The following is a 12,762-nucleotide window of genomic DNA, read 5'->3' as shown; positions in this document are numbered from 1 at the left end:
CAAGTGCGGGATCTACCAAGGAGATGCTCTGTCCCCACTGCTGTTCTGCATAGGCCTGAACCCCTCAGTGAGATCATTAACAAGACTGGCTACGGATACCGACTACGAAAACGGAGCGGTTGTCAGCCACCTCCTGTACATGGATGACATCAAGCTGTATGCCAAGAGTGAACGAGACATCGATTCACTGATACACACTACCAGGATATACAGCAATGACATTGGAATGTCATTCGGACTGGAGAAGTGTAGTCGGATGGTAACAAAGAGAGGGAAGGTAGTCAGAACTGAGGGGATTGAACTACCAGAAGGCAACATTGCAGACATAGAGGACAGTTACAAGTACCTGGGGATCCCATAGCGAATGGGAACCATGAAGAGGCTGCTAGGAAAGCTGCAACCACCAAGTACCTGCAGCGGGTCAGGCAAGTCCTGAGGAGTCAGCTGACGGTAAGAACAAGATCCGGGCCATCAACACCACGCCCTGCCCGTGATCAGGTACCCTGCTGGGGTAATAGGCTGGCCAAGGGAGGAGATAGAAGCCACTGACATAAAGACAAGAAAGCTCCTTACCATGCATGGAGGGTTTCACCCCAAGTCCAGCACCCTGAGGCTGTACGCTAAGCGGAAGGAAGGGGGGCGGGGACTGGTGAGTGTCAGCACCACAGTCCAGGATGAGACAAGAAACATCCACGAATACATCACGAAGACGGCCCCAACTGACAGCGTGCTCAGTGAATACCTCAGGCAGCAGAAACCCAAGAAAGAGGAGGAAGGCGAGGAGCCATCATGGAAGGACAGGCCCCTGCACGGTATGTACCACCGGCAGATAGAGGAGGTGGCTGATATCCAGAAATCCTACCAGTGGCTGGACAAAGCTGGACTGAAAGACAGCACAGAGGCACTAATCATGGCAGCACAAGAACAAGCTCTGAGTACAAGATCCATAGAGGCTGGGGTCTATCACACCAGGCAAGACCCCAGGTGCAGGCTGTGTAAAGATGCCCCAGAGACAATCCAGCACATAACAGCAGGGTGCAAGATGCTAGCAGGCAAGGCATACATGGGCAGCCATAACCAAGTGGCCGGCATAGTGTACAGGAACATCTGTGCCGAGTATAACCTGGAAGTCCCGAGGTCAAAATGGGAGATGCCCCAAGGGTGATGGAGAATGACCGAGCTAAGATCCTGTGGGACTTCCAGATGCAGACGGACAAAATGGTGGTGGCTAACCAACCGGACATAGTGGTGGTAGACAAACAGAAGAAGAGGCGGCTGTAGTGATAGATGTAGCGGTTCGAATGACAGCAATATCAGGAAGAAGGAACACGAGAAGCTGGAGAAATACCAAGGGCTCAGAGAAGAGCTCGAGAGGATGTGGAGGGTGAAGGTAACGGTGGTCCCCGTGGTAATCGGAGCACTAGGTGCGGTGACTCCCAAGCTAGGCGAATGGCTCCAGCAGATCCCGGGAACAACATCGGAGATCTCTGTCCAGAAGAGCGCAGTCCTGGGAACAGCTAAGATACTGCAAGAGGACCCTCAAGCTCCCAGGCCTCTGGTAGAGGACCCGAGCTTGAAGGATAAACCGCCCGCAGGGGCGTGCTGGGTGTTGTTTATATATATATATATATATATGTATATGACAAATGCTGATTTGCCTGAACCCTGCAACATGACCCAACCTTCAAGTTCAAACAGTGATTTAATTTCTTCATTTCGTTTTTCATGAATACCTTAAATGCTTGAGTCAAATCTGTGCAGGAATATAACTCCATTGTGCAAAAATATCAAAATTAAAGTGGTCTAACTTTGTTTTGATCATAAAAAAAAATTCCAAGACGTTCAATCTAAACAAAAAAATAAATAAATAGAAAATTCAAACAAATCAACATCAGTTTGCTCAGAAGCTAAATGAAACGCCACTTGGTAAAGACCACAGGTGGCAGTAGAGTCTAATGCACTCTACCTAACTGTGGATGAGAGCTAGAGCTGGCCGTGTCTTTTTGAAGTCTGGCCTTGTTTGTGAGGACCACAGTGGTGTCGTGGTCAGACAGGAAAGCCTGGCACTCCTGCTCCACCTCCATGATGTGAGCATTTTTGTCCAGTTTGTGCTCCAGAATCATCAGCTGCTTGCAAGCTCCAGGTCCCGACTATAAAGGGTGGCAGCATAGAAATGAGTGATTGCTACTGCTGGTCATTTCAGATCTAAATGAGGAAACTTGGTGACAGTAGGATGGAAAAACTCCCATTTAACAGCAAGAAACCTCTGACAGAACAAGACTCAGGGAGGGGTAGGCAGTGTTAGTTCAGACAGCCCATGAAGTCAGGCTCAACTGCAGATCAGCTTCTCTGTATACAACAGGTGACAATCATATAGGCAGTGCTATTTAAGTTGCTATTTTAGCCTGCCACTGTAGCTGCACATCTGCAAACTCCTCCCCACATCCTGTCTCTCATTTAGTCTGTTATATTCTGTGCTGGGTTCTGCTGATGTTTTGTTTTTTTTTTAATTTAAAATTAAATTTTATTTATATAGCACCAAATCACAACAACAGTTGCCCCAAGGTGCTTAATATCGTAAGATAAAGACCTTTCAATAATATAAAGCTCAAATAATATACAACCCCTGACGAGCAAGCACTTTAGCAACAGTGGGAAGGAAAAACTCCCTTTCAACAGGAAGAATCCTGTGGCAGAATCAGGCTCAGGGAAGGGCAACGATCTGCCGTCACGGGTTGGGGGTGAGGGGAGGGAGAGAGGCAAAGACATGCTGTGGAAGAGAGCCAGAGATGAATAATAACTCAGAATTAAATGGAGAGTGGTATATAAACAAGTTGGTGACGCTTGATTCCATCATAACTAAGGGTGAATTCAGGGTCACCTGATCCGGCACATTTAAAAAACAGAAGTGTACCCAAAGTGCCTTAGAAAAAGGCACATTTAAGGTCTCCAAAAATCCCAGTTTCAAAATGCATGAAAAGTCTAAAGGTGTGCTTTGTTGTGTTAACTAATCATTCTGCAAATTGAGAACCATGCTTTACAGTGTCTGGTGGTGTAGTGGTTGGTGGTTCAGCTCTTTCAACGCATCGGCCTGGTCGGGGAATTCAGTGGCAATCAGTGGCGGTCCAAGCCTGTTTGCCGATGCCCGTGATGCCGCCCCCCATCACGATGCCGCCCCGGGCAACCGCCCGTCTCGCCCGTATCTAAAACCGCTACTGAAAATGATCTTCTTCTACCAGTCATCTCATAAATTGTGAGGCTCTGTTCACCCCTACATAAGCTGCCGTTAAAAGTATCGCTATTGGTTTTGGTAATTCAAATCGATTGCACAATTTGAGTATCTCACAGTACTGGATGACTGAGAATCTTCACAGACATATCTCACAGTACATTGACAGCAGCGATGCAGGCGGTGCATGTGCAGCGGTCCCTTTAAGACCTGCGAGCAGGAGCGTATTCGTTGTCAGGACAACAAATAAAGACAAAAGTGGCCCGTGTGTTTCCTGCAGGACCTTTGAGAGTAGAGACAGGGAGCGGTGGGAGCTCACCTTGATAAATAACAACAGATACTGAACAGCACAGGTTGAATCAGGTGTAATTTTCAGGCGCTAAATGGAGGTAAAAACTGTTCCGCCTCTCGACTGATAAGTGACGCGGAGTATGACTCATATGGTCGCATGAGGGTTGCCAGGTGAGATCCAAGATCCAGGACTGCAGAGAGATCCGCTTGTTAACGTAAGATTCTTTCCAATTATTCATTGTTATGGAAATATTTGACTTGCATGATGCACTCCTGACTCGTTCGGCCATCGCCACCAGGCTGCCAGCTTTCAGAGTCTCCTGATCTCTTCCAGGAGTGATCAAAGAGCGTGGTGATGATTACTGAATGAGCACGAGCACGAAGTGAATGGAAAAATGAACAAAAAATATGAATCAGCAAACATCTCCGATGTGGAGGAGCACATTTCTCTGAAGTATGACATTAAGAAGAGACTTGGAAAAGGGGTGAGCAACTTTTTCTCTTTTTTTAGTTTAGTGGAATTGAACTTATTTGCCCAGGCTGTACAGTTGCTAACGAAACTCCCCGTTTCTGTTTGAGCAAACCGGAAAAAAACAGTTTCACTGCAGTCTTCTTTTTCTTTTGCAGTCTCTAACTCTTCTGCCTTCATGTGCAGTAATTCAGTCAACGTTTCCTCTGCACTTCAGCTTTTAAATTCCTGAAATTCTCCAGACTTACAGTTCTCAGTGGATACCAGTGTTCTAAGCAAGAGGTTTATTTACTTTGGCAGCAGGAAAACAAACTCTTTCTTTGCAGATCAGCTGATGTGTGAGGACACTTGTTCTCTTTAGAGTCCAGAACCTTTTTGTTTTTGTTTTCTCTCCAGTAGTTTCCACAGGTCTAAAAACAGCCCGGTTTCTTTCCACCGTTTGTCCCCGGAGATTATCAAGTTGTTGCTCTGCTTCTAAATAGCCAGCTGATAGCTGCCACGTAGAAACCACATAACTAGCTAGACATGCTGACGGTGGCTGTGACTCATGTTACCCACAGCTGTTCAACCTGTTGCACCTAGACAGCATCCTGCACCTGCACCGTGATGCTGAACAGCTCTGTTCAGATCACTTCAGGTGCATTTAGAAAATCATAATGTGGATTTATTTTATTTTATTTTAAGTATAGCTTCAAATACCGGGTTTCAAAAATGTCAGTGTATTATAGAGGTCTGTTTTTCTGCAGCTGTTTGATTAAAAAAAAGAAGAAGAAGAAAAAAGAAAGCACGTCCCCAGTGCTCTTTCCTCCATGTATCACTAAAGTAGGGTGTATTATAATCTCCTGCCTCACTGCTGCCTCTGTTATGCTTGGCTTGACTACGCTGCTCACACCCTGCTATCACTGAAGCCAAAGAGCTCATGTCATCCATGTTTTATTGAATATAGAGATCAAGAGTGCACTTTACATGGTGCATATAGTGGATTTGTATTCCTGATGGAGTGAAGATTAGTCCAGCAGGAATAATACACAGCTTGTGACTCTACATAAACAGCATATTAGCTGGTTTTAAATACATGCAAAAATCAACATTATTAATGAATATAGGATTAGCTGCTGGTAGAAGAGCTACTTGAATGTATGATGTCAGGCAGCGTTAGTTCGCTGTATCCTACTCGTTAGACTCATAAGGGCAGTACTATTTAAGCTGTGTTACCCTGTCCACTATAGCTGCACATCTGCAACGTGCTTTGCAAACCACATCCACTCCAAATCCTTCTTTCTTGCTGGGTTCTTGCTGATGCCCTTTCTGTCTTTTATTTTCCGTGTATGCACATGGAGAGCAAGACCACAGTGCAGATGGGAATAATTTATAGTTACTTAAATCTGCAGGAATAAGTTAGCATTTTGACTTAAAGTGGTCCTAACTGAACTCAGATGGCAGTGTTTTCATATTTTGATTTTTATAGTTAAAATCTTGAACAGGATATAAGCCCAATCCTGCAGGTACAAGAAGCATCCCGGTGACATGTTACCTGTGTTTTGTGTCTGCCTCAGGCCTACGGCATTGTCTGGAAAGCAGTTGACAGACAGACTGGTGAGATTGTGGCTGTGAAAAAAATCTTTGATGCCTTCAGAAACAGGACAGATGCCCAGGTGTGTACTGTATGATCTGCAGTAAGTGGAACAATGCTGTTGTTCTAAAGCAGGGATGTCAAATTCATTTTACACCACGGGCCAGATACAACTCACTTTGATCCTGAGTGGCCTAAAAAGTGAAACTCCCCTTTTTGTGAGTGTAAGAAGTGTAGCTACACATTTAATCCCTGAGATATGTTAATATAAGAAGAAGAAGAAGTGGAATTTCAATAATCTTGTTTTCAGGACACAATAAATAAAATGCGGCTGTAACAAATGAAAGAACTCTGTCAGCATGACACTTTGGGCCTAAAAACAGCTTCGTATTTTTCCATAATTTTCTTTCTGAGTACTTGAAATTAAGCATTTCCTGCTTGCACTGTTTCAAATGTCCACTTCATTTTGACTGAATAGTGATCATTTGAATAAATTGTTAAAGCAAAAGTAGAAGCAGCTCTACTTGTTTCACGATTGTCATGCCACTTCTTAGATTTAGCTTGTATCTCATCCTGGGTATTACGTGGTATTAATTTCCTCCTTTATCTGTTTAAAGATGAGTTTAGTAAATGATTGCATAGGACAGGTGGCTTGTATGCACCTGATTTACAGCTGTATTCTTTTTTCTTTTTACAGCGAACGTTCAGAGAAATCATGTTCCTCCAGGTAACCACAGTATTTATGTTCCTGTCAAATAATCTTAGCACTTTTCCAGATCACTGTCATGTCTTTTAGTTCCATTTATGAAGACTGAAACACTGATAATCCCAGTCTCAGTCTCACCGACTGTACTGCATCTCTCTTCATGTAAATTATCTTTAGTTGCATGTAATAATAATCTATAACTGGACCAGTGACATGTTCAGTCTGTTAGTACTCCACAAAACTGTTGCATTTATATAACATATATATATGATATTCTTACGAATCCGTATGAATTATTTTCTAAATATCAAAATAAGTAAACAGGGAATGTGTTTTTCTACATGTTGTTTTTATAAATCACATAAATGTTCTCTGCACACCCGTGTGCAATATTTCCCTCCTTATCTGCTGACCTGCCTTCATGTGACCTTCAGCGGTGCTATTTTCTCTTAATCAGCTCTCATCTTCCAGCCCAGTGGTGTACTTTATCAGGTTTATAGGCAGTCACCATTATATAACCTCTCCTGAAACTTTCCCCTGCTGTTTGCACAACCTTGTCACAAAACCATTGCCAGTTATTACTGGTCAAACAGTAGCCAGAGTGCGTTTTGTGTTTAAGAGTAAGCATGTTTACCTTTTTTTTGTGCAGGAGTTTGGAGGCCACCCCAACATCGTTAAGCTTCTAAATGTCATCAGAGCACAGAACGATAAAGACATTTACCTCATCTTTGAATATATGGGTGAGTGTAAAGCTCAGCTCATCATCTGAACTTCTAACACAGGAGCATGAGGAAGGGCCTCGGGGGTTCTTAGTAGCTTAACCTGGCACTGAAAAGTGTGTGTGTGTGTGTGTGTGTGTGTGTGTGTGTGTGTGTGTGTGTGTGTATAACTGTGTGAATAAGGGCTTCTGCTTCTCTTGGCCGGCTGCGCTGTCTTACTGCTGAGTCCACAGACTGCCCTCCCTGTCTATGCAGTCTAATCCTTGACAGCACTGCAGCATTACAGTGCAGACTCCCACTGCTTACATTTCATTTGATTTCAGCCGTGCCGTTGCATTAAAATTAGTGCGTGTGATTTCATAGATGATTTGTATGTTCAACAACACCGTAGATTGTTATCTTTATAATAATGATTATTTAGAATTGGATCATTACTTAAACACCCATAACAGTTTTTTTCCCGCCTCTGCTTTGTACCAGATACCGACCTGCATGCAGTGATAAAGAAAGGCACCCTACTGAAAGACATCCATAAACGTTATGTGATGTACCAGCTCCTCAAAGCCACCAAATATCTGCATTCAGGAAATGTTATCCACAGGGACCAAAAGGTACAGCAGATAGATCAGATGTGAGAACGTGTGAAGCATGCTCTTATTTGGATTAGAAAAATCCCAATTGAAGGCCTGTATCGTGCATGTACAGTGCACTTTTGCTCTTGTCACATGTTAATGTGTAAAACTGTGGCATTTCCTTATCCTATGCAGGTTTGTGCACCAAACTCTGCTGAGTTGACCTCACAAAATGGTCCTCGGCATCACAAAGTAGTTTTTCATCCCCCATTTTCTGCTCACTGAACATTCATATTCACATTTTCATCTCTTGGGCAAGCACTTGAAACTTAAGAAAATTGTCCTTGGTAAGAATGTTTTTTCTTGTCTGTTTCCCACAGCCGTCCAACGTGCTCTTGGACTCTGACTGTGTTGTCAAGCTGTGTGACTTCGGCTTGGCCAGATCGCTCAACCAGATCCAAGAGGACAGTGGGAATCCTGCACTGACGGAGTACGTGGCCACACGGTGGTATCGAGCTCCCGAGATCCTGCTGGGATCCACAAGGTACCCGACTGTGTTGAGCGTCTGCTGCTAACGCTTGTTTTTCACTGAGAGAAATGAGTTTAAACTTTAAAGACAGGCGGTTCTTCTGAATAATCGGCACGTATTTTCCAAAGGTACACTAAAGGCGTGGACATGTGGAGCCTTGGCTGTATCCTGGGAGAGATGCTGCTGGGAAAAGCCCTGTTCCCTGGGACATCCACCATCAACCAAATAGAGAAGATCATGAGTGCCATTCCACACCCCAGCCCAGAAGGTGGCTTAATAAGGCCCAGATTAAATGCATTTAAATGCTTGACATTTTACTTTTACTTTGGAACGATTAAATATGCCTTAATTTTCAGATATTCTCGCAATCAAGTCAGAATATGGATCCTCTGTCATACAGAGAATGCTACTAAAGTAAGACAATAGTTTGTATTTGCACTTTATGTTGTGAAAATCACAAAATTATTCTTCAAATGTCTATTTGAATCTGGTAATCTTACATACTAACTCTGCGATTTTTGCACTTTATTTTCATGTGAGTACACAGTGTGTACAGTTAAAGCATGGCCTCGGCTGACCTTGTCACTCCTAACACAGAGGTTAACAAATTTCCTCCACTCCAGCATAAAAACTAGAATTAGAGCTTACAAGTGGAAGCAAGGCTGATTAAATACTTAAGGACCAGAAGCACTGATGCAGCAGAACATTAAACTGAGCAACAGCAGGTGAAATAGGCCACAGAAACCGAAAGACAGATCACTATAATAAACCCTTGTTAATTATTCTTCTTGTTCTGTTCATCCTCCACCAGACCACAGGTGCCTTTGGAGGATCTTCTTCAGCCCTCTGTGCCTCCCGATGCTCTCGACCTGTTGAAGGGTTTCCTGGTTTTCAACCCAGACAAGCGGCTAACTGCAGAGCAAGCCCTCCAACACCCATACTTAGCCAGGTATTAAGGATCAGACTGGCTCCTGGATTAGGAGCTGTGTTCAAATTTTATTCTGTTTTCTTGTTGCTCAGTTGGTCAGATCAAATAGATGTGTGTGTTATTCCCCTTATGTAAATCAATAATCTGTAAATGTTTTTATGATTTTACTGTCATTTTATGTTCATGTGTGCTATCATATGTTTATAAGTGTGTTATCCATTTCTGAAGATTTCACAATCCAGCCAAAGAGCCAACTCTGAACTACGACGTAGTGCTGCCAGTGGATGATGACATCCAGCTATCTGTGGTTCAATACCGCAACAAACTATATGAGGTACAGTGTTACTGATAACTAAGTTTGAGTAGTGAGTACAGCACGTTACTTTGAGGTGTACACCAAAAAACTACTGAAAAAGCTCTGTAGGCTGTAGGACACTTCACACAAACATGCAACTCTGACTGCTTCACATAGCAAGACCGAAAGAAGACCCAAAAGCAAATGTAAGAAACAAAACAGTTAAAAAATTTATAAACACATTTCAAAAAATGAGGCAAGAACAAATGAAATCACTCACAGCATAAGAATGTGCTGTAACGTTCCAAATTAAAAATTTAGGGCTTTCAGCTTGGTTTTAAAAATATTAAGGCATAGACTGTATATAAAAATGGACATAGTCACTGTGCTATCACACAGTTAGTGAATGTAGTCCCAAGTGAAATCTTCAAGCTGAGTATTTTCAGTGTGGCCATCTTGGTTTTTTGAAGCCAGACAGGGAGGGACGGATCATGTGTTGTATTGTATTTATTTATAAAGCAGGCGTGATACATATTAACATTGCTGCATTTAAACAAATGCAGCTGATGAAATGTACATAGGACTTTGTGGCACATTGAATTTGGAGACCTTATTCATGGTTAGGCTTTAAGACACAACTATGGAATTATATTTATGTCAAAAGTTGCATGCAGTAAAAAAAATGTAATCAGGCGAAAATAATCTACTTTTGCGAGCGCAGGTGTTCATTGCCACTTGCAAAATGAATTTTCTCATGTGTATATTCAACAACCTGTGCGTACAGACCTCAACAGCTATGTACACAAATAAGCCTTCACACACAGGAGAGTTTCTGGTGTGTGAGCGATGCAGCAGGTTCACACTCTCAGGTGTAACTCTGCTCTCAAAGCTCGAATTTGCTCACTTTAATAAACTGACTTTTGAGTGTTTGGAGGGCGTCACGGAAAAACACTTTCAAAGGAGTGACGCCACACCCTGTGTGATGGACAGGTTCAGGTTACTGCATTAACCTGAGTTACACTGATGCAGCAACACAAGAGCTGTTTTAATCCATATTTGTTTTTACTGGATTACTTTAATGCTGAAGAAATTTTGAAAACTGAAGTATTCTAAGGCAACTTCTGAAACTTCTGCCTTTACTTCTGTATCAGGATAATTCCATACACCTACTGCAATTATACAATTATTCCAATGTTGTGCCCTCTGCTGGTCATTATAAAGAATGCATTGAATTGGCTTCACTGTGCTTATCTGTTTCAAGAAGTCATCGTTTGATAAAAAAAGGCAGACTGTTCCACAGTTTAAAAACAAAAGGTGGCATTTTCAGTGCTTTCATAGGACACATAAGGTAGCTTTAAAACAAGACCTGAGTGATAATGCTTGAACATAAAGTGAAAGAAAGTCTCTGAATTTTATATACAAATGAGACAACTGGAAGTTAATCAAACTAGTTAAAGCTGCTAGTCTGTATCTTTTTTTTTAACCTGCAGATGATACTGGAGAGGAGAACTAACCAAGGGATGCTGAGGTTGATCCAGCCAAAGGAAGGAAGCTGTGTCAGCAGCAGAGAGAAGCCCAGTGTGAAGTGTGATAAAGGAGAAAAGAGCCAAGAGGCTGCAAACAGCATCAGAGATGATGATGATGAAAGAAAACCAAAACCTGATAAAACTGATGAGACGAGCCACGCGCCTCCACGTACAGGAGTCGGCAAAACCGAGGCTGTGAATGCATCTACCCCACCTGCAGCAGAGAAGACGAGCCCTCTAGCTGGCCCTGGCATAGGAAAACTTACATATAACCCTATCACACATGCCCCAAGTATGAGAGTTTATTTTTTTTGGTGTAAAATATGAAACCTGACTTTTTGTTAAGTTTAAAAAATGATGTGGTTTGAAAATTCCTGAAAAGTGTAATTATTAAGCCATCAGAAAGTCAGGTATTTAATGAGCACAGTATAACAGCTGTGTTTATACTGCCTCGAACTCTTCTTTTCTTCATTCAGATGTCTTCGTTCGGAGTCCAGGTGGTCCTCCTCATTCCTACCAATCCACTGCAGCCAGCAGGATACCAGTGGGACAGAACAGCTACAGTAATGCACCTGCATCACCAACAGAGGGCACCAGTGCTGGTGTAGTAAGCATCAGACCTCAGTCCACTTCTGCTTTGTTTTCCTTTAGTGATGTAAGCCTTGTTTCTTTTTGCACTTCTTCCCATGTGAACCTTTCTCTGTCTCCTTACCCTCCTTCTGCTAGTCGATGGACCAGATTCTCCAGCGTGGTCGCTCAGCCCCTGTGGCCCATAACCATTCCTTCTCCTCGTCCCTTAACCACACCCAGAATAACCCCTTAGTACGCAAAGATGAGGCATCCTTGTCTTCTGGGCTTTACATCACATCAGCACGTCTGGTCAGTCCACTACATCCATGTAAAATATTATATGAAAGAATAGATGCAATTTTTTAAAAAAAATTTAAGTGACTTTTAAAACATTTGTGAGGATTTAATAGATGGAGATTATTTTGAAACTTGGTGGCTTCAGGGGCAAGAAAAGAAACTTGACTGTCACGTGTGTCTGACCAGGTTTAATTTTTTTTCTTCTCATGCAGAACCAGCGCTCCACCACTCAGGTGCACGAGGCCCGGCCACCGCCGCGGTTCAGCAAGAAAGTGTTTCAGACTAACTGTAACGTGGCAGCAGCTGGCGACCCACGAGCCAAACTAGGCAGCTATTCGCAGGCCTATGGCACCATCAACAAGACTGGACTGGACAGTCTTCTTCGGGGCCGCCCTTGCAACCAGTGACTGCTGTGATACCTGCAGTTACATAGGGGTCCGGTGCCACATGTGTTTAAACACGCAACAAAGTTTGCTTTGATCGCCTTCAGACAATGATTTAGTAACTAGAAACGATTCTGACTGGCAGATCAAACACCTCTTATATCACGTTTAGATTTTACCCATGGAGACATGGATTTATTCACTGTCTGTGACAATGGATATATATTTATATAAAATCAATTCTAGGCGTTAATATTACATTTATAGAACTGTAAAACCAATGTATGAATTTATGTAAATGTGTGTATTTTTTTTTTAAACTTCAAAACCTTTTCTTAGAAGGCTGGATTAGCCTGTCTGTCTGTACAGAGGCTCTGTATTAAAATGCACATGTTAAATAATAAGTTTGAGCATTTGTCTCAGGAGTGTCTGTCGCTTTAAAATAAGTCCTACAATAAGCCCTGGTTTCTCATACTGACTCTGATGTAGACAGTGATTTACAGGCTTAATGTTTTAATACTACATAAGGAACATTGAACCAGTGGTTTGGGTGCAGAATACCTGCAGATACATGTAAAATATGTAAATAGATGGTTTGGTGAATTCATTATATCTAATAAGTGATCATTTTTCATGTGAACATGCCAGCAAGAATTCTACTTGTTGTTCTGATGT

General features: G+C 42.6%; 1 protein-coding gene across 2 annotated transcripts; it reads left to right on the top strand.

Annotated features, from left to right (window-relative positions):
• The first annotated feature begins 3,475 nt into the window (after nucleotides 1–3,475).
• On the top strand, nucleotides 3,476–12,497 carry mapk15 (mitogen-activated protein kinase 15). Of its 2 annotated transcripts, none has more exons than XM_031729413.2 (15): nucleotides 3,476–3,735; nucleotides 3,855–4,005; nucleotides 5,546–5,644; nucleotides 6,260–6,289; nucleotides 6,918–7,008; nucleotides 7,468–7,598; nucleotides 7,940–8,103; nucleotides 8,217–8,356; nucleotides 8,445–8,502; nucleotides 8,900–9,037; nucleotides 9,245–9,350; nucleotides 10,802–11,129; nucleotides 11,314–11,444; nucleotides 11,564–11,716; nucleotides 11,917–12,497. In XM_031729413.2, the coding sequence occupies exons 2-15, from the start codon at nucleotides 3,916–3,918 to the stop codon at nucleotides 12,109–12,111; spliced, it is 1,854 nt and encodes a 617-aa protein (XP_031585273.1). In that variant the 5' UTR covers nucleotides 3,476–3,735; nucleotides 3,855–3,915; the 3' UTR covers nucleotides 12,112–12,497. The 2 variants fall into 2 exon arrangements, with proteins under 2 accessions (XP_031585273.1, XP_031585274.1); XM_031729414.2 differs by having other exon boundaries at nucleotides 3,820–4,005.
• The last annotated feature ends 265 nt before the right edge of the window (nucleotides 12,498–12,762 follow it).

The sequence above is a fragment of the Oreochromis aureus genome, linkage group 22 (genome assembly GCF_013358895.1).
Source record: "Oreochromis aureus strain Israel breed Guangdong linkage group 22, ZZ_aureus, whole genome shotgun sequence".
Classification (NCBI taxonomy): Eukaryota; Metazoa; Chordata; class Actinopteri; order Cichliformes; family Cichlidae; genus Oreochromis; species Oreochromis aureus.
Note: the sequence above shows the minus strand (reverse complement) of the source record. Positions and strands in the feature narration are given on the sequence as shown.